Below are 26,363 nucleotides of genomic sequence, written 5' to 3'. Positions count from 1 at the left end.
GGCGGTGGGATGGGCTGGGAGGGCGGCACCAAGCGCCCGGATGGGTGGCTTGGATGGACGGAGGGAGGGAAAAGTTGGGAGGGCGGCACTGGGCTCCCAGAGGGGTGGGTTGGTTGGATGGTTGGTTGGTTGGACGGATGGATGGAGGGATGGGTTGAGAGGGCGGCACCGAGCTCCTCCAGGGGTGGGTTGGATGGATGGATGGATGGATGGATGGGAGGAGGGATGGAGGAGGGAGGGATGGAGGGATGGGTTGGGAGGGCGGCACTGCGCTCCTGGAGGGGTGGGTTGGTTGGATGGATGGACGGACAGTGGGATGGTTTGGGTTGGGTTGGATTGGGAGGGTGGCACCGAGCTCCTCTAGGGGTGGGTTGGTTGGACGGATGGATGGATGGATGGACGGAGGAATGGGTTGGGAGGGCGGCACCGAGCTGCAGGAGGGATGAGATGGATGGATGGATGGATGGATGGATGGATGGATGGATGGGCGGTGGGATGGGTTGGGAAGCGACTGAGTGGCAGCTCCCGGAGGATCAGGGGCGATGGCACGGGGTGTGGCTGCAGGACGGGCTCTGCTGGGCTCGCTGTTGTTTGCCTGCTTCATCGCTGGCCTGGGTGAAGGGGTCGCTGAGGGCTCAAAGCTGGGAGGAATGGCTGAGCACCCCGAGGGCTGTGTGGCCCCTCAGAGGGATCTCGGCACGTTGGAGTGATGGGCAGAGAGGTAATTTCTAGAATTCAACAAGGGCAAGTGTAGGTGCTGCAGCTGGGGAGGAACAACCCCAGGTACCTGCACAGGCTGGGGGTGACCTGCTGGAGCAGCTCCGTGGGGAAGGAGCTGGGGGTCCTGAGTGACAGTGAGCTGTCCCTGAGCCAACAGAGTGTGCTGGGGAAAAGGGGCCAATGGGATCCCGGGTGCATTGGGAAGAGCATTCCCAGCAGGTCGGGGACAATCCTGCCCATGTGCTCAGCTCTAGAGGTACCTCTGGGTGCTGTGTCCAACTCTGGATCATCCTCAGCACAGCAGGAACAGGAGCTCCTGGAACTGAGCAAGGGCCTGGAGCATCTCTGTGCCCAAGAAAGGCTGAGGGAGCTGGGGCTGCTCAGCCTGGAGAGGAGCCCCAGCTGAGTGTCCCTGGGTGTCTCTGTGTGTCCCTGGCTGTCCCTTGGTGTCCCTGGGTGCAAGGAGGGGCAGAACAGGGCCAGGCTCTGCTCCAGGGGCCCAGCAGTGGCACCAGAAGGATGGACAGGGACTGATCCCAGGAATTCTCCCGGCACAGGAGGCAGAACTTCTGCCCTGGGCAGTGCCCAGCCCTGAGCAGAGACCAGAGAGGCCGTGGGATCTCCCTCACCGGGGATATCCCAGACCCGTCAGGATGCAATCCTGAGCCCTGTGCTCTGGGATGGCCCTGCTGGAGCAGGGAGGTGCCACCAGTGACCCACTGCGGTCAATTCCATTCAGGAATTCCGGGATTGTGTCCTGCGGGGAAGCGCCGCTGCGGTGGAGCCCCGGGAAGGTTTCCTGCCACTGCGATCGGCATCGGCCCCTTGCCGGTGACTGACAGCTGTCAATCACTGCGGGGGCTGCCGGCCGGCGGGGGCCGCTGTGGCGGCGGCGGAAGCGGAGGAGGAAGAGGAAGCGGCGCTTCTTGGCGGCAAGGGAAGGAAAGGCGGCGGCGGGGCAGCGCAGCGGCGGCGGCGGGCGAGGGCCGGTGCGAGCGGAGCGGAGAGCTCCAGCTCCGGTGCGGGAAGGAGCGGGCCGGCCCCGGTGTGCGGCGGCCGAGGCGAGGCTCTCCCGGGCGGCCGTGTGCCTTGGGCAGCCCCGGTGCCGCAGCCCGTCTCCGCGCTCCGCCGTTCCCGGTGCGGCGATGGAGCTGGCGGGCGGCAGCACCATCTCGCTGTGGACCGTGGTGGCCGCCGTGCAGGCGCTGGAGCGCAGCGTGGCCGCACACGCGTCCCGACTCTTCAGCCTGGAGCACCGCGCCGGCAACAGCGAGAAGAAGCACCAGGACTGCGAGAAAATGGTCGGGGAGTTCGGGAACCGGCTGGAGAGCAAGTGCGCGGCGCTGGGCACCCTCGTCCAGGAGTACGGGCGGCTCCAGAAGCGCCTGGAGAACATGGAGAACCTGCTGAAGAACAGGAATCTCTGGATCCTGCGGCTGCCCCCCGGGCTGGAGGCCCCCAAGGTATCGTACGGGTCTTTAAGGGGCCTGGGGGGGACAGGGACAGCGCGGAGGTTCCTCTGCTCCTCACTTCAGTCTTCCGCCATGGAAATCATTCCACATTCTCTGCCAACATTTCTTCTGTCGCCTGTCGTGCCAAGGCACGAAGCAGGAAGTGATTGCCCCTATGTATTGTTAGATTCAGCTGGTTTTCCCTACCAAAGTATGGGCTGTCACGTTTTTACCAACAGCGGGAAGTTCTTCCCCACTCTGAGGTCCCCAAGGGGATCAGGCTCCAGGGGGAAGTAAGAATATCGTGGAATACACAGTTCCATCTCCCAAAGTTTAGCAAAGCTCCAAAGTGTTACTCTCAGTGTCCAGAGGATGCCCCAAGGCAGGAATTTTCTTTCCCTGACACTTGGTAGCAGGGATAAGTAGGGAGTAGGATTCTCTGTGTTCCAGGAGCCGTGCTGAGTGTCACTTTTGGGATTGCAGGCCCCGGCTGTGGCGTTGGAAAACGATGCCACCGGCTTTTCCACTCAGGAATGGGAGAACCTGGAGGAGTGGCAGAGGGAGCTCTATGGAAAGGTGCTGACAGGGAAGAGAGAAGCCCTGGTCCTGCTGGGTGAGTGTTGCTGCTGCGTCACTTATCAGCACTTTCTGCTCAGGGAATCTTTCCCAGACGTGGGAAGCAGATTTGTGGGAACACAGTGAGACCGCTGCCTGTGTGTGAGGACTCTCTGTGCTGCCCAGCCGTGTGTTGTAGCTGCTGGAGCTGGTTTTGGGTGTGTTCCTCCCTGTGGGTGCAGCACAGAAACATTAGTTCCTTTCTCTGTTCCCTGTCAGACGATGTCATCTCCGAACCTGCCCTCCTGTCCCGGCTCCAGGGAGGAGAAGCGCCCTGCAGTGAGGAGGAAGCACCTCCCGGAGAGATCCCAGCAGAACCAGGTGCAGGCCAGGGATGAATCAAAGCTTTAACCCTGAGGGTGAGGGTCGTGTGGTGCTGTCACCACACAGAGGCTGGCACAAGGTGATGGTGCTGGTTTGCTCTGAGGGAACTTCTGAATCTCAAAAGGAGCAGGTTCTGGGGAGTAACAGAGGGTGATAAAAAAGTGTAACAGGTTTGATTTTTAGGATTACAAGTCAGGAAGACTTGTGTCACATCCTCACTTCTTGGCTGTGAGGATGGTGAGGCCCTGGCACAGATTGCCCTGTGGCTGCCCCGGGATCCCTGGAAGTGTCCAAGGCCAGGTTGGACAGGGCTTGGAGCAATCTGGGATAGGGGAAGGTGTCCCTGTCCATGGCAGAGGGTGAGACAGGTTTAACCCAGACCCTCCTGGGGTTCTGTGATCTGATTCCATGATTTCTGGCATTGGCAGAGGCTCTGCTGTTTGAACTCAACGTGAGCAGCTGGGACAGCAGAGAAGCGCAGGAAAACCAGGAGGGAAGAGCAGGGCTGGCTGAACCTGCCCATGGTGAGTGTTGTGGAAGGGCCTGGCCTCGAGGGTGTGGAGAACCCTCTGGAACTGGGGGGAACAGGGGGAACCCCTTCCCTACAGGGCAGAGCAGAGCTCCCAGGAGCAGGAATGGAAGGTGCTGAAGGTTATGTGTGGCAGCAGGGTGGGTGAGTGGGCACAAACCTCTGGGGCAGCAGAGGAGTCCAGTGGGGCTGTGATAACCAGTAAAGGAGTCACCTCTTTGCCAGTAAAGGAGTTTCCTCTTTTCCTCAGCAGACAGCAGCACTCCAGAGCAGAGCTTTGCTGTCACCGTGAAGCAGGAAGAGGAGGAAGAGCCACATGCAAAGAAGCAGGGAGCCATGGAGGGTGTGGAGTTCTCTGAGCTTGGTGTGGGTGAGTTCTGAGCGATCCCACAGCGCCCTGTGCTGCTGGGGGCGTGGGAATCCCTGACATTCCTGCTGTGGGACAGTGTGCTGGGATGTGGGGGCTGAGGGGAGGCACTGGGAGGCAGCAGGAGCCATGCTGAGGTGGGGAGTGGGCAGGAAACCTGGGGAGAGTTTTATTTTTGGGAAGATGAAAGTGCTGGGAGAATGAGGAACCGCACGTGAGGATTCTGGCATACCTAGAATGAATCCTTTGGAATACGAGGAATCATTAATTTGAGAACAATTCAAGGCAGGGAGCTTGTTTCTGTCTGTTTGAAAAATGCTGATTAAATCTGCAGCAGTAAAGACTTGATTCTTAATAAAAACAACATTAAGCCTGTGAAGTTCTAAATGCTTTCTTTCAATCTTTTTTTTTTTTTTTCATATAATTCTTCCTGCTGTAAATGGTAGTTTGTAGTATTGTACCTTATGGATGGAGAGACAGAAGTTGACCTGAAATCAGAAAAACCCCATGGTGTTCAATTGTTTTTAATTGTTTTTCAATACTGTGGTGGAACCTGAGCAGGAGAATGGTTCTCCATGTGTGTATCCAAGATCCAAACAGGCCTAGTGTAAAAATGTCTAAAAGTAGGGTGTAAATAAGCTCACAATACAATTCTCACCCAGATCACGTCAATCCTGCAGCCAGCAAAACATTTTCAGTGTTGTGGTCGTGATGGGTTTAGTCCAGGGAGAGAAAAAATGTTTAGTTTGTTTTAAGTTTGGTTTTTCTTTTTTTTATTTCTTGGTGAATTTCACTTGTGTTTGACAGCAGCTGTTTGTCCTGGAGCATGAGTTCGGGGGGGTTGTTGCCCTCCAGAGTCCCTGTGAGTGCTGTCACATGAGTGTTAGAATATTGCAATTTACAGAGAAATTTAGACCCAAATATGGAGGGTGGAGAGGAGACAACTTGAAAATAAACAGAACTAACAAATCAAAACACCTAAATAATAGTGACCTCATTATTGTTTAGGTCACACAGAAATCAGTTTCCCATGGAGAAGTTTATGCTTTCTGGTTCAGCATAAAATTTGGGCTTTCAGTCAAAATGTTCAGTTGTGAAGAGCATTTTTAGCTTGCTCTTATCCAAGAATCCGTGGGTTCTGTGAACTGTCAGATGATTTGAATGGAGTTTTTCCCTCCCAAGGAAATCCATGAAATCAACAGTTCATTTCACATTAAGATGTCATGGAAACATCAAACCTCTTGACTCGATGGTGTCATGACAATGGAACTGTTGGGGTTCCTGTTGCATTTCATCTCCTGTGAATTTAATTGTTGCAGACAGAAACCAACTTCCAGTCACAATCTGCTCGGTCAGATCTCACTCAGGAACAAATGAGTTTAGAACTCTTCCCTAAAATTTTGGTTTAGTACAGAAAGAGGGAAAATTGCACTCTGTGTTTTGGTCCGGTTAGAACTTGAATTAAAACATTTTATAGCTTAATTTTATTATTTGTGCCCTAAATTGCAGGATAATATTGAGGCAAAGGCTTCCTGCTGGCAGAGGGCTGGGTTAGGTGGGTTTTTGGGAAGGAATTCCTGGCTGAGGGTGGGCAGGCCCTGGCACAGGGTGCCCAGAGAAGCTGTGGCTGCCCCTGGATCCCTGGAAGTGTTCAAGGAAAAGTTGGACAGGATTTGGAGCAGCCTGGGATCGTAGAAGGTGTCCCTGCCTATGGCAGGGAGTGGCACTGGATGAGCTTTAAGGTCCCACCCAAACCATTCCAGGATTCCATAAGAGCAGGATGTATTCTGGGATAAAGAGGGAAAGTTGTGGCCCTGTGAAGCAGTGGAGGGACATTTGTGATTCCCTTGTGACCAGAATATCCTGAGTTCTGTTTGGGATGATCTCAGCAGCACTTCTGGATTATTCTACAAACAACCTGAGGTGCCCTTTCTGGGCTGTTTCTGTATTTTACATGCTCCATGTTTCATCACTTTTTGAAGCTGCCTTTGATATCAGAGGTGATGCAATATTTTACAGTCAGTCACAGTTTCTCTGTTCCAGCCCAGCTCTCCTGAATTTCAGAGACAAATACATGTATTTGTAGCAAATCTCTGAGCTATTTTGGGATTTGTGTTGTTTGAATTGCAAAATAGAGTCCTGAATTCAAGACAAAATGTGAAGTGACACAGAAAGGGACACTTCACTGCTGTGAGGAGACCCTGTTCCCTCATGGCTCTGAGAGGATCCTCAATCCTTCATAGCTCTGAGAGGATCCCCAAGCCCCTCACAGCTTGGATGGGACCCTGATATCTCACAGCTCTAAGTGGGCCGCTGACCCCTCATGGCTCTGAGAGGATCCCTGATCCCTCATGGCTCTGAGGACCTTGTTCCATCATGGCTCTGGGTAGAGCCCGGATCCCTCACTGCTCTGAGGGAATTAGCCCTCATGGATCAGAGATGACCTTGTTTCCTTCATGGCTCGGTGGAATCCTGATCCCTCATGGCTCTGAAGATCCTGTTCCCTCATGGCTCTGGGTGGAACCCCAATCTCTCACAGCTCTGAGTGAGGATCCCGTTCCCTCACGGCTCTGAGGATCCTGTCCCCTTATGGCCCTGGGTAGACCCTGTTCCCTCACAGCTCTGAGGATCCTGTTCCTTCATGGCTCTGGGCTGAACCCCAATCCCTCATGGCTCTGAGGGAGGACCCTATTCCCTCATGGCTCCAGGTGGACCCCAGTCCCTCATGGCTGTGAGGGGGGATCCTGTTCTCTCATGGCTCTGGGCTGGACCGCAATCCCTCACAGCTCTGAGGATCCTGTTCCTTCACAGCTCTGCGGAGGATCCTGTTCCCTCATGGCTCTGGGTAGAGCCCCAATCCCTCACAGCTCTGAGGATCCTGTTCCCTCATGGCTCTGGGTGAACCCTGATCCCTCACAGCTGTGAGGGGGACCCTGTTCCCACATGGCTCTGGGTGGACCCCAATCCCTCACAGCTCTGAGGGGGATCCTGTTCCCTCATGGAGTGCTGTGGACAAGGGTGACCGGGGTCACAGTGGGCAGGGAAGAAGCCCCATGGTGCCCCTGGCCACCCCTCAGCCGCCATTCCCCGCAGGGCCGGACGCCACTGGACACAAGGCCCAGGCCCCGGCGGAGGGCAGGAACCGGCCGGGGGCCCGGAGCTGCCAGGAGCGAGATGTGAGAGGGAATCCCACAGAGACCGGCTCCGGTGAGTGCTGTCAGGGCAATGGTGGGAGAGGGATGTGGGACACCGAGCACCTGCCAGGATCTGGGGACATCTGTGGTGTGGGTGGTGTTTTGGCCTGGAGAAAAGGGGGCTCAGAGGGGACCTTGTGGCTCTGCATAGCTCCTGACAGGAGGGGACAGCCAGGGGGCATTGTGCTGTGCTCCAGGGAACAGGGACAGGAGGAGAGGGAACGGCCTCAGGCTGGGCCAGGGCAGGCTCAGGGTGGATATTGGGAAAATTCCTTCCCCAAAAAGTCTGTTCAGCCCTGGCTCAGCTGCCCAGGGCAGGGGTGGAGGCCCCATTGCTGGAGGGATTTAAAATCCCTGTGGATGTGGCACTTGGGGACATGGCCAGTGGTGGCCTTGGCAGTGGTGGGGGAATGGTTGGACTCAGTGACCTTAAAGGGCTTTCCCAACCTCAACAATTTCACAATTCTATGACCAACACCTCTCCAAGGCACTTGCTGTGCTGAGTTTGGTCTTCCAACTGCTGCTGTCAGGCATTCCATCCCCACCAGCCTTTCCAGGACCTTCCATCACATCCTTCTTTCTTTTCCCTCTCCTGGGAAATCCTCCAGTCCCTTGGCCAGATCTGCACTGTAAGGGTGCAGAGCACTGGCCCATCTGCTTTTCTTTATTTACTCTACAGACTTTTGTTTTCTTTTTTCTTTTCTCATTACTTGAATGAATTTCTTTAAAAACTCTGTTCTCATGAGTGTTTCTCTGATGGGTAAGAAGTGGTGTGTGACTGAGAGGGATTGAAAAGAAAACAAGAGAATTCTGCCAGCACCAAGAGAGAAACGAAACTCAAGGACAAGAATTCAAGTGGCTCTGGCCTCTCCTGGGGCCATGGAGAACGTGTTTCCACTTGTATGAAAATTCTGTGCATTTCTCAGGTTCAAACATCTGCTGAGGGTTTTGTAACCAACATTTCAGGTCTGTTCAAGAGGCCTTGGTCAGCAGGAACTAAAACTGGAATGTGAGCTAGAACAGAGCAGATCTGCCTGGGCTGGGCTGACAATTGGAATTAATTTTGTATGGTGTTAAAATAACACTGGTTCCTGTTAACAGAAGACAGCATAATCCAGATTAAGCAAGAGGAAGGGTTGTGCACTGCAGATCGGAAGGAGGAGGCTGCAGAAGCTCCTGCAGAGCCCTGCCCAGGTGAGTAACTGCATACCTCAGAGGGAAAATGAAACAGAGGGATTAAATTCCAGGTTGTGATTAAATTCTCCACCTCTGCTCATGGATTCCAAATCTTTAAGAAGTTCTGAGCAGACTTGCCAGCAGATCCCCCAGGTGAGGGCTGGTGTTGCCCCTTTCCCTTCTCCCGGATATTTAGAGTTTGTGGCTGCATGGTTGGTTTTTATCCAAGTGTGGCTCTCCCTAAATTCCTTCAGGTTGCTTTTTCCCTCCTCCTTTCCCTTTTGGGGCTTTTTTGGGTAAGGAGGAGCACACAAACTCCTCTGAAAGGCTGCAGAGCCCAGGGCCCTGTTCTTTGCCCCCTCACTTGGAACCTCTTTGTTTTACAAATCAGCTGCTCTGCTTTGCAGATTTTCCTCACTCTTTACAAAGGTAGTGGTGCTGCCTGTTGGCTCCACTAGAATTGTACTTACCAGAGCAGGTTTTCAGCCTTGTGAAATCCCGGGTTTAGGCAGGTATGATACACTTCTCCTGGACTTCTTCCCTCAGCAGAGCGAGGATTTTACGAGCCTGAGGCATCCAGTCAGACCAGGAAGGGCAGCGAGGTGGATGCCAGGGAGCTGCCAGGCACAGAGGGTGAGCACCTCCAGAGAGATCCTACCACAGGTGAGGATCTGCCAAAAACTCCACTGCAGGAATTGCCCCTTAATGGCTCTTCCTGTCGTGCTTTCCCTGCTGCTTTGTTACCTTTGTGCATTCCCAAATTATCCAGGCTTTGTGCCTTCCCCTGGTGTTTCTCAGTTGTGTAAATTCTCCCCAACGAACAGGATTTCAGACTTATGCAAGGGGTGTTTCATCGTGGATTAAACAAGAGGAGCCACCCTGCTCTGAACAACAGGACTTGCAGAAAGAGGAAATCTCTGCAGATCCAAGTACAGGTCAGTAATGGATTTCAGCTGGGACTTTGGGGACAGTAAATCCAGTTTAGAGTATTTTTTAATACTGTATGAAATGTCACAACTCACAATGTTAACCATGAGAGAGCTGGGACAAACCTCAGTCTGCTGGTAAATATTTGGTCACAAAAATTTTGGGTTCTGTCAGCTGAAGAGGCTCCTTCCCTCTTGGGCCAGCCAAAAGCTGTCAGAGGCACTGGCTTGGGCTTGTGTTGAGGCAGGCCCAGAGCTGCATGGATCAAGTTTGTGCTGCTTTTATCTGGATAAATACCTGGCTCAGGGCTGGGCCCACAGTGCTGGGCAAGGGAGGGACATCAGCTGGTGGCCAGTGGTGTCCCCAGGGTTGGGGACATGCTGGGGCCACTGTGTTTGATGTCTTTGTCAGCAGTGTGGATGAGGGGAGGGAGGGCACCCTCACTCCTTTTTATGGCCAGAGTTCCCTGCCCTGAGGACAAGTTTCTCGCTTCCCATGCTGTCAGTTCTTCCAGGCATTTCTGGAAATGGTTTGGAGGCTTTGGGGATTTTTGGTGGTCTTGATCCCCCCCCCTGTAATCCATTGCCACTTCCTGACCTCGTTCCTGCCTTTGCTCTGTGTTGTGCTTGTCTCCAGGAGCTACAGCAAGGGTGTTTGTCCCAGAAATTGCTGTCCTGTCTCCCATGGCACCCCCTTCTCCAGCACATCTTGTTCTTTCTCATGGCTCCATGGCCATCCAGTTATCAGTGTTTGGGACACACATACCTTGATTTTCTGGGAATTGGGAGCTCAGTGGGTCTCACTTTGGACCTCAGTTTATAGGGTTGCAGGAGAGTGGGCTTTAATCAGTGATTTTCCATCCTGGCTGCAATTTGAGTCAGTGACTTTCTTTGAAAGTTCCATAACAAAAATGTTACTCCACTTGGGTTGTTATTCAGGCAAGGCAAATAGGTTCTGAGGCTGTTCACCAAAAAACAGGTGCTTGTTGGACAGCACAAGTTCCTGGGAGCAGAGAGTGCTTCTGATAAGCCCAGGAGGGGAGGTTTAGGTTGGACATCAGGAAAAGGTTCTTCCCCAAGGGAATGGTTGGGCACTGAACAGGCTCCCCAAGGAATGGGCACAGCCCCAAGGCTGCCAGAGCTCAGGGAGCATTTGGAAACACTCTCAGGCACGGGGTGGGATTGTTGGGGTGTCCATGCATGGCCAGGGGTTGGGCTCCATCCTTGTGGGTGTCTCCCAGCTCAGGAGATCCCACAGTTCTGTGATTTGCTGAGCCAGCTCAGGGCCCTGCTTGGACTCTGCTCCTGGAGATGCTCAGGAGAGTGTCTGGAGAGCAGCTGGGAACGCTGAGGTGGGACAGTGTCTGCTCTGTTATCTGTCTGAGAGGCTGAATCTGAGACTGCAGCAGTCATTTTTTATGTAGATTTTTAAAAATACAGTTGAAAAAAGTCCTTTTTAAAATAGAATTTTTGTTGCAGTGGATGCTGGTACTTTGTTCCTCCCTCAGTATTAAAGATGTGGCTTTGGGCTGGGAGGGACATTCCTAAGGGGACTCCTGAATTAAAAATCTCTGAAATCTCTGTTTCAGATGAAAATTTGAAGAGGGGCCACCCAGCAAATTCCTTGGAGAGCAAGACCTGTGACTTAGAGGTACCAGGAAGGCCGGGAGAGGTGTTCCCCAAAGATCCCAGCCATGGAGTGACATGGGACAGTCAGTGGAATTCAGAAATGATGGAAACAGCCCCCACAGGGAATGGGAACAGCCTCGGAGGCGATGCTCAGTACGATTTCTTTAGTGCTCAGGAAAAGAGCCTGGAGAAGAGGCCCTGTATGTACAGGTGTGAGAGAAGCTGCCCACAGCAGGACCTGCAGGGAGAAGGGGACATGTTTCCAGGCCCCACGTATGAGAGGATGTTCCCTCTGCTGCACCCACACCCAGGAGAGACGGGAGTGGGCCTGGCAGAGAAAGGAATGAGCCTTGGAGAGAAAGGAATGAGCCCGGGAGAGAAGGGAATGGGCCCGGGAGAGAAGGGAATGGGCCCTGGAGCTGCTCCCATGCCCTGTGAGGGGCCAGGATCCCACTCTGAGTGCAGAGAGACTCCCCCAGGCCCAGGCAGGCCCAGCCTGGGCACGGAGGAGGCTGCTGAAAATGAGGAGAGCTTCCCCACGGACACCTCGGGGTCCAGCCCCTGCTGGGAGCCGCCCCTGGCCCGGGGCAGCCCAGCCCAGCAGCAGAGCCAGGCCCGGGGCAAATCCTACATTTGCAGCGACTGCGGGAAAAACTTTGTGTGCCACTCGTGGCTGGTGAGGCACCAGACGAGTCACACAGGAGAGAGGCCCTACAAGTGCTCCAAGTGTGACAAAACCTACAGGAGGAAGGATTACCTGCTGAACCACCAGCGCCGGCACACGGGGGAGAGGCTTTTCCAGTGTCCCCTGTGCAGCAAGAGGTTTGTGCTCAAGAGGAGCCTGCTGAAGCACCAGGAGGGTCACATGCAGGACACCCACGTGCCGCTGGTCAGCTGGCCCTGCGGGGACATCAGGGGCTCCGTGATGCATTCCATATAGCACATCCCTGACGGCAGGAGGAGGCTGTGGTGCGGCCACCCCGAGCCTCTCCCAGGAAAAGGGAGCTGGCTGGGGGTTGTTTTGTGTTAGACAGCACTCACCAGTGCCTATGGGTTTGGAGAGGTGGAGTTGGAGGTACTGCTGGCTGTGTGGGAGAGAAACCACCTTGGCATGGACCAATTGGCGATGTGTGTTACAAAGAAGAGTTGTCTGAATAGAGAGAAATGATCCAAAATGTATCCAAAACGTTATCCCAGGAATCCGGAGTCCTTGGGCTGGGCTGGGAACGAGTTAAAGGTATTGATTGTCCACTAACGAGTGACTGGGCTGGGAACAGGTGAGTTAAAGGTATTGGTTGTCCACTAACGAGTGAAACCCTGTCAGGAAACACACACTTGGGTGAGGTGCTTTGGGAAAGGAAGTGTTGCCCCTGTGGCTGTAGGAGGAAGCCTCTTTCTTCTGTGGCAAACAGAAAGAAGGCTGCAGAGCCGGGGAGGCAGCTCATTCCCACTCAAATCCTGGGGCTCCTCGCTGCTGAGCCCCAAGGGAGAATTCCTGAAGGCTGAGATCCTTCCTGGGAGTTGTAAGTTGGCTAGGGAGCCTGGAATATGGTTTTAATTCTGCATAGCCTTAAAGTTGTCTTGCATTTCTTCTGCCACATTGTTCACAGACTTCAGTGTTTGTTCAGTTTTCCAAACCCTTTGCAAGCAGGCCATGGATATGCTGCAGAAAGCTGGGAAACACAGAGTTAATGAGCTGCTGTGTCCCAAGCACTGCTAACAGGATCTGCTGGGTGGAGGTAAGGGCAGCTCTGCTCCTGCAGCCTCCTCCCCCAGCTCTGTGTGCCCCACTCCCAGGAGGAAAGAAACTCTCAAGGTTTGTACATGCCCATGGTCAAAAAGGAATGACAGGTGTCAGAAGGGTCCAGAAAAGCTCACAAAAAGTTCTAGCAGCAAATCCCACTCTCAGCATGGGAATTGGTATATTTTTCCCTGCTGGTAGAAGAGAAATAAAAAGGTAAAAGAAAAGAGGAAAGAGGGAGATCAGAGAGACAGAGGGAAGGACATCAATCCTGGCTCCAGCATCAATCCAGCTGTGTTCAGGATCCCAGAGGTGCCCTGTGAGCCCTGGATCACCCTTTTACAGCCACATTTTCCACACCCTGGGGCTGCTTTTTTCACTTTGATGCAAACAATTCAGCAGACACAGCCCATGCCTCTGGATCTCTTAGAAATGGATCAGGGGGTCTGTGGTGGTTTTGATCCCCTCTGATTGATCAGCCTTTGTTGGACACTCCCTGCCCCGTGCTGTGTGTGCTGTGCTTATCTCCAGGAGCCAGAACAAGGGTTTTGTCCCAAAAAAGCTGTCCCTGCTCCGTGTGCCCCCCTTTTCCAGCCACATCCCGTCCTTCCCCATTCAGTGTCTCACACAACAGGCCTTGGCTGGCTCCACAGCTGAGACACAGCCCTTTATCTCCTGGCCTTCTACAGAATCCAAAATTATAAACCTGGGCCTGAAAAATGACCAGCCTGGAACTCCACTTGCTTCAGCAAAATGCAGGCAAAGAGAATTATTTGAGAATTTAGGTAGGGAAAAGCGTGGTAGGGAGAAATAAGAACCCAGAGAGGAAATGAAAGGGAGGGAAAGAGCTGAATTATTGCTGTCAGTGAAAACTGAGCAACTGCAGAAAGAGTTAAGGAAGAAAAGGAGGAAGACAAGCCCAAAACTGGAAATACCAGAGGGGCTGAAAATTTCAGAGGGTCCACCTCTGCAGCCATGTCCTATTTCAATTTGTCCCTTGTTACCCAGGTTTGGGACACAGCAGCACTTTAACTCCTTGGTGCCCGGGGTGGTGCACCCCAAGGCACTGCCCACACGGTGTTGGGACACACAGCTCTTACTGGGGCCAGCTCAGCTCCAGAAATTCCCATTCCTGCCACATCAGGGATTTGCCATTGTGATACTTTAGTTTTAAATCAAGGAACACAGGTACTGTGTGGAGTCAGTGCCCCATAGCCTCTGGAATTCGTTTGGGGTTAAGGTTGGCAGATTCCTGCTTCTCACCCAGGAGCCATAAATTACCCTGAGTTTGGCACAGGGGGATTTGCTCCAGGGATTTTAACTCTTTGCCCTCCGGGTCCTACACCAGCGTGCTGCTGTGTTAATACTGGAAATTGTGCTCCCGTGTCTATTAAAAAATTTTAATTGTTGACAAGAACCAGCTAGAATGCGAATATCCAGGCCATTATTCTGGCTGTGTGGGTAAGATTCCACTTGCTGGATGTGTGGCTATTAAGGAAATTTCTCTGCCTGCCCATCCAGGAGCCACTGTGGAGTCACAGCTGAGCATTACCTGAGCAGGGACCGGCTCCTGTGAGCCCATGGGTCCCTGTTTGATCCCACAGCACACTCACACAGGTTTCCTCACAGACTCCATCCCAGATTTCCCATTGCAGAGCCTCGGCCAGCTGGATCCTGGCAATAATTTAACCTTGCTACAACGGCAGGGGAACGGCTCAAGGTGGTGCCTCCATGCTGGGACCCAAACAAAGGAATCCCACCCCCTCTCCGGGCTTTTCTCACCTCACCCCCTAAACAGAAAATGCGGGATGAGCGGCTCCTGCTGTGTCCCTCCCTGTGCCCTTTGTTATGCAAAGCTGGGGCAGTTCGCAGCCTGGCTCCGGATTGTTTCCCTCCCCAGAGCCCGGGATGCTCTTGCAAATGAACCTGGCTCTGATGGAGCGGGGTCGATTTTCATCAGCCATTTCCCGACTCCAGGAGGTTCGGGGGTGCTGGAGGAGGTAAGGAATGGCCTTACCTCGGTTCTCGGCATCACCCCGAGTTCCCATCCCGTTCTAATCGGAGCACTTGTAGCAGCTAAGGCTCCAAGGAGTTAAAGCTGTGCCCTAAACGCTGATAAGGAGCGGGATAGAACGGGCTATGGTTGGAGAGGAGGGCACGGCGCATTGGCCGGTGCTGTTCAGCTCCCCCTGGGGACGCGGAGACGCGACAAACACGGGGTACGGCCAGCGGGGAAGCGAGCAGGGAGATCTGCAGGGGAGCATCGAGATCACCGCAGCCCCCACACCCAATTCCAGAGCGGTCCAGCAATAGCGGGATTGCGCACACTCCCTCATTTGGGAGATCTGCAGGGGAGCATCGAGATCACCGCGGCCCCTCAAAGCCCCCCGACCCAATTCCAGAGCGGTCCAGCAGCAGCGGGATTGCGCACACTCCCTCATTTGCATGGGAAGGGGGAAACCTGATGCCGGGGCGGGGAAAATTTACCCATAAGAAGGTGTCCCCACAGCACCCTCGGGACCCTGCACACCCTGGACACCCCCGGATCGGCGCTGGAGCCAGGACTGGTGATGTTCCCTCACCTCTCCCCTCGCCCCTCCTTCCTTTTTCATTTACTAATAGAAGATCAGGTGCTAACTCATGGCAATTTCCATGCCCAGTGTATCATTTACTAATCAAACTTCGTCGCTCTTTCGGGACCCTCTGTCTGTCATTACTTTTGGACCCGGGGCATCTCCACGCCTGAGGAATTTCCCTCCCCTTGGAGCGGGACACGGCACTGCTGGTTAAACATCTTCCTTCCGAGCCCTTCTGCTCGTGTTCAGGGCTTCTCACGGGATTGTGTCGTGCCCTTGTAAGGACACGATTTATTCCTTTTACTAATAAGAGTCTGCATTTGTCACCTGTCACTTTGTCGGTGGCACCGTGGGGAAAATATAGAGAAAAAGAGTCAGGGAAGAGCCTGTTTGTGGTCAGAGCTCCTTTAACTTAAAGGAAAATTCCTTCAAGGAGCTTTTTTGCGTGCGTGTTTCTGCTTGAGTTTTGTCCGGATGTTTGATTCGTTGGCTGGAAATTTCAAGGGTTTTAATTAAAATTGTCAAGTGCCACGGGTCGTTCTGCAGCGGGAGGGGAAGGGAGGAGCGAGGCTGAAGCCAGAGGAGGAACTGAGCGGCTGCCACCCCCAAATCCCAGGTTTCGAGGCATCTTTGCATTGGGATGAAACGGGCGGGGAGGCGGGGGCCGGTCCCGGGGTCCGCCTGCGATCCAGGGGGAGAGTCCCTCCGCTCCCCCGGCCCGGGACCGCGCTCTGAGACGGCGAATCCCGCGTCTCACCGGTAAGGAGTCCCGGTGCTCCGCTCCCGACCCGCGGCCGGTGCTCGGTGAGGAGTCCCGGTGCTCCAGTCCCGACCCGCGGCCGGTGCTCGGTGAGGAGTCCCGGGGCTCCTTCCCCGACCCGCGGCCGGTGCTCGGTGAGGAGTCCCGGGGCTCCGCTCCAGACCCGCGGCCGGTGCTCGCTGGAGGCTCCCGCGGTTTCCGCCGCGCTGCCGTTGCCATGACAACGAGTGGACGCCGTCCCAATCTCCGCCTCCCTTTCCGTCTCGTCCAATCAGCGCCCTGCTTTCCCCACGCGCTGACCAATGGGGATGAGCGTCCCTCCCGCCCTCTCCTCGTGGAGGCCACGGCGCGCCGGGACCCGGCGGGCCAATGGCGTGAGGGAAATGGTCAGGGCTGAGTTCCGATTGGCTGCTGCTGCCAGGCGCCGCCTGTGATTGGCTGCTGCGGCTCGGCGGGGCTGAGGGGACGAAGATGGCGGCGCGGGGCGGCTTGGCGGGAGCGGGGCCGCCGGGGGTCCCGCGGCGCTCCCCGGGTGCGGAGCCGTGTCCGGCCTCGCCCTGCGGCGCCTTCCCGAGGGCCCCCGATGGCTGCGCCGCTGCCCGCTCCCCCCACAGCTGTGGGACGGCGAGGGAGGCACAGACAGCCCCGGCATGTGCAGGCGGTGAAAGCCAGGCTGGCCTGGAGCGGTGTTAAAAGGGACCTGGAAGCTCATCCGGTGCCATGAGTGGGGACATCTTCCACTGTCCCAGATTGCTCCAAGCCCCGTCCAGCCTGGCCTTGGACACTGCCAGGGAACATCCACAGCTTCTCTGGGCACCCTGTGCCAGGCCCTCCCCACCCTCCCAGGGAACAATTCCTAATTCCCAATATCCCATCTCTCTTTCAGTTTAAAGTCACTCCCTGGGTCCTGTCCCTCCATCCTTGTCCCCAGTCCCTCTCCAGCTCTCCTTCAGGCCCTGCCAGGGGCTCTGAGCTCTCCCTGGAGCTTCTCCTCTCCAGGGGAACATTCCCAGCTCTCCCAGCCTGGCTCCAGCCCTGCAGCAGCTTCGTGTCCCCTTCTGGCCTCACCCCAAAGTGTTCCTGCCCTCCCCGTGCTGGGGACCCGGGGACACCTGGGCCTCAAGGAGCTGGATGTGCTGCTGTGTCCCACACTCCCTTAAGCAGCAGCTTAAAAAGGATGTGGTTGGAGAAAGGAGGAACACGGAGGTGGGGCTGCACCTCCAGGGGCCGCTTCCCTTCTGCTCCACGGAGATAAGGGCAGTGGGAAAAGGAATGGGTTGGGAAAGGGGCACAGAGTGTCAGCCAAAGACTGGTCCAGGAGAGGTGATCAAGAGCCCCAAAGCCCCTTTCCAGAAAGCTCTGGGAGAAGGGGCTGTGATCCTCACTCATTTACATATAAAAGGAGAAACTTAATTCCAGGGCGGGGAAAATTTACCTGTGAGAATGTGCCCTCGGGACAGGATTAGTTCTGGAGCCCGGATTGGTGATTTCCTTCCCTCTGCCATCTGATCTCCCTCTTTTATTCTTTTATTTCTCTCATTACATTCTCTCAGAAGATAAGGGCAGAAGTACCAATCTCCACGCTGAGTGCTTAATTTAATAATCAGGCTCTGTGAGCTTTTTTTGGACCTTCTGATCCTTGATTCTTTTTAACCCTGGGCATCCTCAAACCTTGGGATCTCTTCAGAGCAGGATGCAGCATGATCCCTGGATGGCTTATCCCCTTTTTCAGTGTTCCTGTCCAAAGATCTCCTCCCTGATTGACAACCCTGAGATTCTCCTCTGATATGATGTGAGAGCTCTTGGTACAGCCCAGACTTTCAGTTTTTGGGAATTATTTGTCTCTCAGCCCTGTGCTGTGTGCTGGATGACCTTTGGAACTCGGTGTCTCTTGTGGATACACAAATGAATGAAACTCACTGTGAAATCACAAATAAACTAAGCTCACCCTGTGTGCACACCACAAGGGTTAATTAAATGTAAATTTGCATATTCAGGGGGCATTAGACTGATTTTAAAGCTTTTTTTTTCCTTCTCAGATCGTCGATTTGAAGCAGCTGGGACAGACCTGGCTCCTCTCCGTGGGGAGCTCCTGTGGGAAGCTCAGTCCCGCGTTTCACTCGCCCACCTCAGCTCCTCCTCTTTGCCAAAACCATGGGGTTTTCAGAGAAATTTAGACCTGTTTGGGACTGAGGTTGATGAAACTCGCTGAGCTTTCTCCCTGCTGTGTTTTTGGGGTGTTTTTTGGGGTGTTCCCCCACACCTGGCCCCTGAGCATGGGTTACTGCGCGGCCCTGAACTGCCGCAACGGCACCAGCGGCGCCTACAAGAACAGCTCGGTCAGTTTTTACGCCTTCCCCCTCCAAAACCAAGCCCTGCTGAGGCAGTGGCTCCAGAACATGGGCAGGGACATGGAGACCCCCTCCAAGTACCACTGCCTGTGCTCGGAGCACTTCGAGGAGAGCTCCTTCGAGGCGCACCCCGTGAAAACCCGCAAGAGACGACGCCTGCTGAAGGAGGCCGTGCCCAGCAAGTTCATCCTGGCCCTGGATGGCACCTGGCTCGTGGGCACCCCCCAGGCTGGCGGGGACGCGATGAGCAACAAAACCCGAAAAAGGATCCGGATTTCTGAGCCCTGTGGGGTAATCGAGGGGCTGGGCAGTGGGAATGAATTCAATTAAAGGGAGATCTGTGTGTAAAACCTTGGAAGCAGCTTGGAAAAATATCCCTCGGAGGGTTTAATTAGTAATAATAATATTGTTGTTCCCTAATAATAAGCTTTCATTACCAGGGAGGAGCTTTTCCAGCCAGTCTGACAGATCAAGGCACTGCCTCAGGGTTTATTTAAAACACTGAATTATTTTATTTTTCATTGAAGGAAGAACCACATTCCCTGAGGGGGCTGGGTGTGGATGCTGACCACAGATATCTGGTTTTATGACTAATTTCTGACCCAGTTATTGGAGCAAATCATTGTTCTGGCTGAGTCACATCACTTTAAAGCCTTTTCTCTCATTCTGGATTAACAGTAGAAGGTTCTTATGTAAAATCCTTCATTAATATGCTGCTTACACATAGCACAGACATCTCTGGGAGGTGCCAATGCGTTTAAACTGTTGGGATAAGACGGTTTTCAGGGATTCTCAGCTCCCCTGACTGTGGAGCATTTTGCTTTTTAGGTCCCTGTGATGCTTCCTCAGTGGCCACGTCTGCAGGATTGGCAGAATGAATTTTATAAGCAATTGCTGAAGGAGAAATTTGGGCCTTTGATCACACTGGGAAAAGGTCAGTTTTCCCTCTCCAAAGGGACACACACTGGGTCTGGCCTGGCTCTTGTCACTCCTCACATCCCTGGATTTTTAGAGAATTCATCTTTAAGAGCTTGTGAACCTTTGTGAGAGACAAAAAGCTCCACAATTTTCCTTTAAAAGGCTGAAGGACAGTTTAAGATCCCAGGGAATGCAGCTGCCAATAAAACAAGGAATAAGGAATGGAAAAGGTTTGAATACAGGAGCTACAGTGACACAAATTTTTTTTTTTTTTGGTCTTGGTCAGTGTTGGAATTAAATGTGCAGCAACAATATTTAGTGTTTGGCCTTAGATATTTACTATTTCTTATCTATATTACAGTCTTACAAGTCGAGTTTTACAGTATTTCACCAACAAGTTATAAAATGGCCCCGTGTTTATCTCTACAAGGTCTTTTAAGGAAAAAAAAATCTAATTAAGAAATGATGCCTAACTTATTTTTACTTTTTTTACTTTTAACCTAATAATTAATCACTCATTTCTTGTAATGTGGACTTTGTCTAATTACACAATGCTGCCCAAACCCATGGAGAAGAAGGTGAAGAAGAAGGATTAGTCTTCACCCTGAAACTTCTATCTTATCTTTATATATATTACTATATTCTAAACCCTTAAACTCTGAGTTTCCCACCCTGTGATATCACACACTTCTATCCAAACTCCACACCCACAATCCCAGTTCTATCATTCCATTTTGGAAGCTTGTCCACGGCCTCAGGTCAGTGCAGTGTTCTCTTGGGGGTCAGTGCCTGGCAGCACAGAAATCTGAAATTCTCAGCAGCCAGGGTCCCAACAACACATGGGATCATTAATCCTGTACCCTCATTAATTACAGTGAAGTTGTGTTTTCCTCATCCCCAAATCCTGATGTATGTCTGGGTTTGGGATTCACTTAAGAGAATTGAACTATTTTGATGCAGAAGTAGTGAAATAACCTGAATGATGCCCAAAAAATGAAGAAATGTCAATAATTAGCTTTAAATGCCCAACTATATGTTTGTTTGAAGTCACTGATATTTTAATTCTGAACCTGTGAGCCCTCCCTGGCTCCTCAGGATTCAGGTAATTCCTTGGATTGATTCCTGGAAGAACCTGCTGAAACTTGGGGGCATTGCCCAAGGAGGAATTAGGGACAGGACTGAACCATGAATTCCAGCACCAGGCAGCTGAATTTGGGGTTAAGGCTCAAATCCGAGACCTTCCACTTTTCAACATTTAATCTTCAACCTTCTGGGTGTAATTTCTGGAATGTTTTATGAAAGTTGGAGCACAAATCCTGTTCATCCCAGACACCCCTTTAGACACTGGGGCAGCTGCTGCTTCTCCCTCCCCAGTGGATCTTTTCCTAGAATAACAGAGATGCTCTTTAGAGAGTGGGTGATGCAGGGATTTGCTGGAAAACCATCAGGGGGAAATATTAATGACATCATTTCCATGTTCTTTCTGTTCCTTGTTCAGACTGTCTTGTTGCCAAAAGCCATATTCCAGAAGGAGGAGCAGCATGGGTCAAGGATCCGCAAGATTTGGAGGAAAGGAAAATCCCTGCCAGCCTCAGCACAGGTGTGTGGTGTTGTGGGAATTCTCTGGTAACACCTTGAAATTAGTAGGATTGGAGGGATGGGGGATTCCAGCTCAGCTCTGCTGCGTTTTTGGGGTTTTTTTGTTGTTGTTGTTTTTTATTGTTTGGTTTGGGTTTTTGTTATTGTTTTTTGTTGTTATTTGTTTGGTTGTTGTTTTTTGTTTGGGGGGGGAGTGTTTTTGGGTTTTTGGGGTTTTTGGTTTTGTCTGTTTGTTTGGTTTGGGTTTTGGTTTTTTTTTGTTTGGTTTGTTGGTGTTTTTTTGGGGGGTTTTTGGTGGGGTTTTTTTGTCCTTTTTTTTGTTTTGCTTTTTTGTTTTTTGGGGGTTTTTTGTGTTTTTTATTTTGTTGGTGGTTTTTTTGTTTGTTTTGTTTTGGTTTTGGTTTTTTTACCCAAAACTTCAGGGTTTTGTCCAGAAGCAGCAAATCGGGAATTGTTGTTTGGAGATTTTTCTGTCACATCACATACAGGGAATGTTTAGAATCTCCTTGTTCCAGGCCATGGTGGTGCCACAACCCAGGGATCATCCTCAGGAGCATCCCAAACCCAGCCCAGCCGCTGCTCTGACCTGGCAGAAACATCGGGGAGCCCCCAAAATCCAGCTCCAAATCCAGCGACAATCAGGAGCGGTAACAGAGTCCTGGCAGGGCAGGAGCTGGATGAGTTCAGGCGGTTCCTGCTGTACCACCAGGGCCAGCTCGAGGACGCGGAGGTGCCGTGGTTCATCTGCAGCGAGTGCGGCAGGAGCTTTGCCCGCCACGTGTACCTGCTGCGGCACCGGCGCACCCACACCAGGCAGCTGAGGAGAAACACGGATGCTTCCCAGAGAAAACTTCCTGATTTCTGGAGAAACCCTCCTGCTTCTTGGAGAAACTCAACTGCTTCCTAGAGAAATCTTCCTGCTTCCTGGAGAAACCCGCCTGATTCCTGGAGAAACCTTCCTGCTTCCTGAAGAAACCTGCCTGATTCCTGGAGAAACCCACCTACTTCCTGAAGAAACACTCCTGATTCCTGGAAAAACCCTTCTCCTTCCTGGAGAAACCCTCCTGCTTCCTGGAGAAACTCACCTGATTCCTGGAAAAACCCACCTGATTCCTGGAGAAACCTTCCTGCTTCCTGAAAAATGTGCCTACTTCCTGGAGAAACCTTCCTGCTTCCTGCAGAAACTTTCCTGCTTCCTGGAGAAACCCAACTGCTTCCTTGAGAAACCTTCTTGTTCCTGGAGAAACCCGCCTGATTCCTGGAGAAACCATCCTGATTCCTGGAGAAACCTTCCTGCTTCCTGGAGAAACCCAACTGCTTCCTGCGGAAACCTTTGTGATTCCTGGAGAAACCCTCCTGATTCCTGAACCAACCCACCTGATACCCAGAGAAACCCGCCTGTTTCCTGAAGAAACCCTCCTTATTCCTGGAGAAACCCACCTATTTCCTCAAGAAACTCTCCTTCTTCCTGAAGAAACTCTCCTGCTTGCTGAAAAAACCCTCCTGCTTCCTGAAGAAACCATCCTTCTTCATGGAGAATCTCTCCTGCTTCCTGGAGAAACTCTCCTACTTCCTGGAGAAACTCTCCTACTTCCTGAAGAAACGCTCCTTTTTCCTGGAGAAACCCATCTGATTCCTGGAGAAGCCCTTCTGCTTCCTGGAGAAGCCATTCTGCCTCCAGGAGAAACCCTTCTGCGTGTTGGAGAAACCCACCTTCCACAGCCCCCTCCTCATAGACCATCTCAGCCATGTGCCACAAGCCTGCCTAGGGTAGAGCTTTGCAGTCAGCTGTCAAAACCCCTGCTCTGCCCAGAGGTAGGGCTTGGTAGTCCTGTGTGGGTCAGAGCAGATTCTGGGGTTAAGGCAGTTTTCCCACTTTTCAAACTTTAGTTTGAAAGTTAACCAGCGGTAGATCCCAAATCAGAACGACTAATGTAATATAAAAATTAGAATAAAATGCAGTGGTGCAAAAGCACTGACAGAGTCAGGACACAGTCTGGCTCCCTGTGGGTCAGGGTGTTGCAGCAGTCTGGTTAGATGGTGGCTGCAGCCCTCCTGCAGTGCCAGCTGTGGTTCTGTCGGAGCAGGGATCCTGCAGAAGGTTGGAGTTTTCCTCTGAAAAACTTTCTTCCAGCGGTGGTGTAGATGAGCCTGGTCTTCCTCTGGGAATGCCGTGGAGAAGGAAACTGCTCCTCTGGGAATCCAGTGGAAAATGCTGCTGGGGTGTTCCAGACCCCAGATTATATCCAGTTAGGAATTCTTGGCTCCTCCCCCTGGGCAGAGCATCTCCCAATGGGATGGTGGAATTTGATCAGCCATGCAGGGACACTCGATGGGCCATTAACAGAAGATATCTCCCTGGACAAAGGATGGGCCCTGGAAGAGATAAAGAACACTGCCCCACCTGGCTTTTTTAACACCTGGTGATGGAATACACTTGGTTACATCTTGCATTGCAACCTAAGACATGAATCGAGCTCTGGTTCAATCTGCTGCTGCCCTGTCACTGATCAGGAGCTGGATCATTCCTGCCATTCTTACCATGCTCCATCCAGCTCCTCCTTGGAGCAGGAGGAGGATAGAGCAGCACTGGCTGTACCAAAAGGGACATTTAAAAACCTGGTGCACCAAACAACACGTGCTGGAGAGCATCCAGAGTACCACAGAGAAACAGTGGAAGTTTCCAGGGATGAAAAATGAAAAATTGAGAATAGGATTGTGAACTGATGTTTGGTGCAACCAATTCTGGGCATTATTTCCCCACTTTAGCTGCTCTCCCATTCCTGTACCTGCAGAACTAACTGGTTTTGGATTCTATTTTTACATTGACCCCATGTTTTCCTGTGGGGTGAGATGCTGCTTTGGTTTCTGAAATTCTGGGGGGAAAACCCCATGGGTATATTCTAAATGTGTGTACAGTGTGTTGGTGATGTTCCTCTGGGAAGTGGAAATGCAGCAGGGAGAAGGGTGGAGGAGAGGAGCCGGGAGGCAGCACATGCAGATTTTGTGTTTTCTCCCCACGTGCCGGTGGTTTTCAGCATTTTTGAATATTCCAGTTGCGTGCCAAGAGGGAAAATGTGTTGCCTCCAGTTGGAGGGGTGTCCTCAGTCAGAGGCTCCAGCTGGAATGAAGTCTCCAGGCTCCTGAGGAGCAGCAGAGAGCACCCAGCTGGTGCCGTGCTGCAGTTCCAGGAGTTCTGAGCAGGACTGGGAAAACACACTTGGCCCCAAAGCATCCTGCCCATCCTAGGTACAGGAATAATGTCCCAAAAACATTTTGGCACTGGCTTCAAGTGAAGCCCTTGGGTTGGCTTTGCTTTTATTCCTCAGAGAATCCCAGAATAGTTTGGATTGGAAGGGATGTTACGGATCATCCAGTGCCACCCCTGCCATGGCAGGGACACCTTCCACTGTCCCAGGGTGCTCCAAGCCCTGGCCTGGGACACTTCCAGGGATCCAGGGCAGCCACAGCTGCTCTGGGAATTCCATCCCAGCCAGGAATTCCCAATCCCCCATCCATCCCTGCCCTCTGGCAGTGGGAGCCATTCCCTGTGTCCTGTCCCTCCATCCTTGTCCCCAGTCCCTCTCCAGGCTGGGCTGTGGTTTTCCAGCTGCACATCCTGCACTCTCCCAGCCCTCAGAGGAGGGAATGTGTCCTGGATTGGGATGCAGCTCCATTCCCACAGCGGGGATGGTTCCTCTGTCTCCTGAGCCCTGGATCCCATGGGATGCTCCAGGCCCCAGCACTCCTCACTCCTGAGGGGGCAAAGCTGCTGGGTCAGACCCAGCTTCAACTCCCCACTGCCACAAGGAGTGGGATCTCCAGCAGCTGCTGTCCTGGGATCAAAGCTTCTGAACTGACATTCCCAGGGAAATATCACCGGTGTGGTAAGAGGTGTTTGGAAAATTTGGGGAATAAACCAAGCAAACCACGTCTGTGCTGGCAGCAGGGGAATCCATGGCTGAGATGAAGAAACCTCAGAGGCTGAGGGAGCTGGAAGGGCTCAGTCTGGAGAAAAGGGGGCTCAGGGGGGACTTTGTGGCTCTGCACAGCTTCTGACAGGAAGGGACAGCCAGGGGAGGTCGGGCTGTGCTCCAGGGAACAGGGACAGGAAAATTGGACATTTTGGAGAAAACGTCTTCATGCAAATGGCTCAGCCCTGGGGCCATGGGGCAGGGCCTGAGGGGCACAGGGTGCTGGAGGGGACAGGGAGCGGTGACATCCTGAGGGGAAATGGCTGCTCAGGCTCCCGTGGTGCTGCTCAGCCCGTTAACCCTTCATGTACCACTGCCCTCCCTCCGGGGCCGGGGTCATCCCGCTCCCTGTCCAGCCAGGGGAGCCCCGTCAGGGCCCATCTGCAGGGATCCTGGAACACCGAGGCACCGGGGGAGCTTTTCCCGGGATAATCTCGGGAAGGTGGGACCGTAACACTTTTCTGTGGCCTGGCACCAGCCCCAGCACTGGTAAAACGAAAGGTTCCAGGGCCAAGATGAGCACACGGGGTGGCTCCCAAATCCAGAATGTCTCCTCTTAAGGGTTTTCTGGCCAGGACGGGGGTCCTGGTGTGGGTGCTCATGTTCTCTTCCCGCACGGCTCCAGGCCCTCGGTGCCACCAATTCGATGTTGCCTGCACCCAAACCAGTCCAGGTCACCCAGGCTCGTGTCAGCCTCGGGGCTGATGCCATGCAGAGGCTGGTGCTGGAGGCAGAGCCGGTACCGATTCCCCAGTGGTGCCGGTGGCAGCGGTGGAAGTGCCGGTGCCGGTGCCGGTGCCCGCTGTCGCGGTGGAGCCGCTGCCGGTGCCAGCGGACTGTGGCAGTGCCGGTGCCGGCGGCGGTGGCGGTACCGGGGCCGCGCCGGTGGCGGAGCCGCTCCCGGTGCCGGTAGGCGGCAGTGCTCGGCGCTCCGCGCTGCCGCCGCTCCCCGCCCGCTGCCGCCCAGCCCGGAGGAGGCGGATGCGATTCCCCGGCTGCCCGTGGCTGCTCGGCGGGGCGGCGGGGCCCGGCCCGTGCGCAGGCACCGACAGCGGCCCCGGCCCCGCTCCCGGCCCCGGCCCGGCCCCGCTCCGCGCTCGCCGCCGCCGCCGCCCGGCCCCAGCCCCAGCCCCGGCCGCGGCCGCCGGGGCCCGGCCCAGCTCCGCGGGGCCATGGCCGAGTGGGCGCCCGCCCAGGTAAGCGCGGCCCGGGGCACCGGCACCGGGAACCGGCCGCAGGCGGCGCCGCCCCGCCCGCCGCGCTCCCGCCGCGGCCCGGCCCGGACCCTCCGGCACCCCCGGCCCGCGGGGCCCCGCCGCCTCCGGGGAGCGCACCCGCTCCGGGGTGGCCCCGGTGCCCCGGGACGCGGCTGAGCGCCCCCGCCCCGGGGTGTCCGTGCGGCCCCGGGGTGCGCCGGGCACCGCTGGCCCGGGATGTCCACGTGCCCCGGGGTGCCCCGGGATGTCCCCAGGGACGCGACCCGCCACGGCCCCGGTGCTCCCGGGATGCCCCG

The 26,363-nt window shown here is 53.9% G+C and overlaps 1 protein-coding gene across 4 annotated transcripts; it reads left to right on the top strand.

Moving 5' to 3' along the window:
• Window positions 1–1,805: 1,805 nt before the first annotated feature.
• LOC128935133 (zinc finger protein 282-like) lies at window positions 1,806–11,871 on the top strand. 4 transcript variants are annotated; one of them, XM_054273167.1, is made up of 10 exons: window positions 1,806–2,183; window positions 2,655–2,784; window positions 3,006–3,107; window positions 3,539–3,634; window positions 3,893–4,009; window positions 7,100–7,213; window positions 8,302–8,394; window positions 8,923–9,039; window positions 9,201–9,311; window positions 10,892–11,871. In XM_054273167.1, exons 1-10 carry the CDS (start codon window positions 1,866–1,868, stop codon window positions 11,869–11,871), a joined length of 2,178 nt encoding a protein of 725 aa, XP_054129142.1. In that variant the 5' UTR covers window positions 1,806–1,865. The 4 variants fall into 4 exon arrangements, with proteins under 4 accessions (XP_054129142.1, XP_054129143.1, XP_054129141.1 ...); XM_054273168.1 differs by having other exon boundaries at window positions 3,890–4,009; window positions 8,926–9,039; XM_054273166.1 differs by having other exon boundaries at window positions 3,890–4,009.
• The last annotated feature ends 14,492 nt before the right edge of the window (window positions 11,872–26,363 follow it).

This window comes from Melozone crissalis, unplaced genomic scaffold (assembly GCF_028551555.1).
Source record: "Melozone crissalis strain CALT ecotype California unplaced genomic scaffold, PUWL_Pcris_2 ptg000016l_1, whole genome shotgun sequence".
In the NCBI taxonomy this organism is placed as follows: domain Eukaryota; kingdom Metazoa; phylum Chordata; class Aves; order Passeriformes; family Passerellidae; genus Melozone; species Melozone crissalis.
The sequence above is the reverse complement of the archived record's forward strand: the minus strand, read 5'-3'. Positions and strand labels throughout refer to the sequence as shown.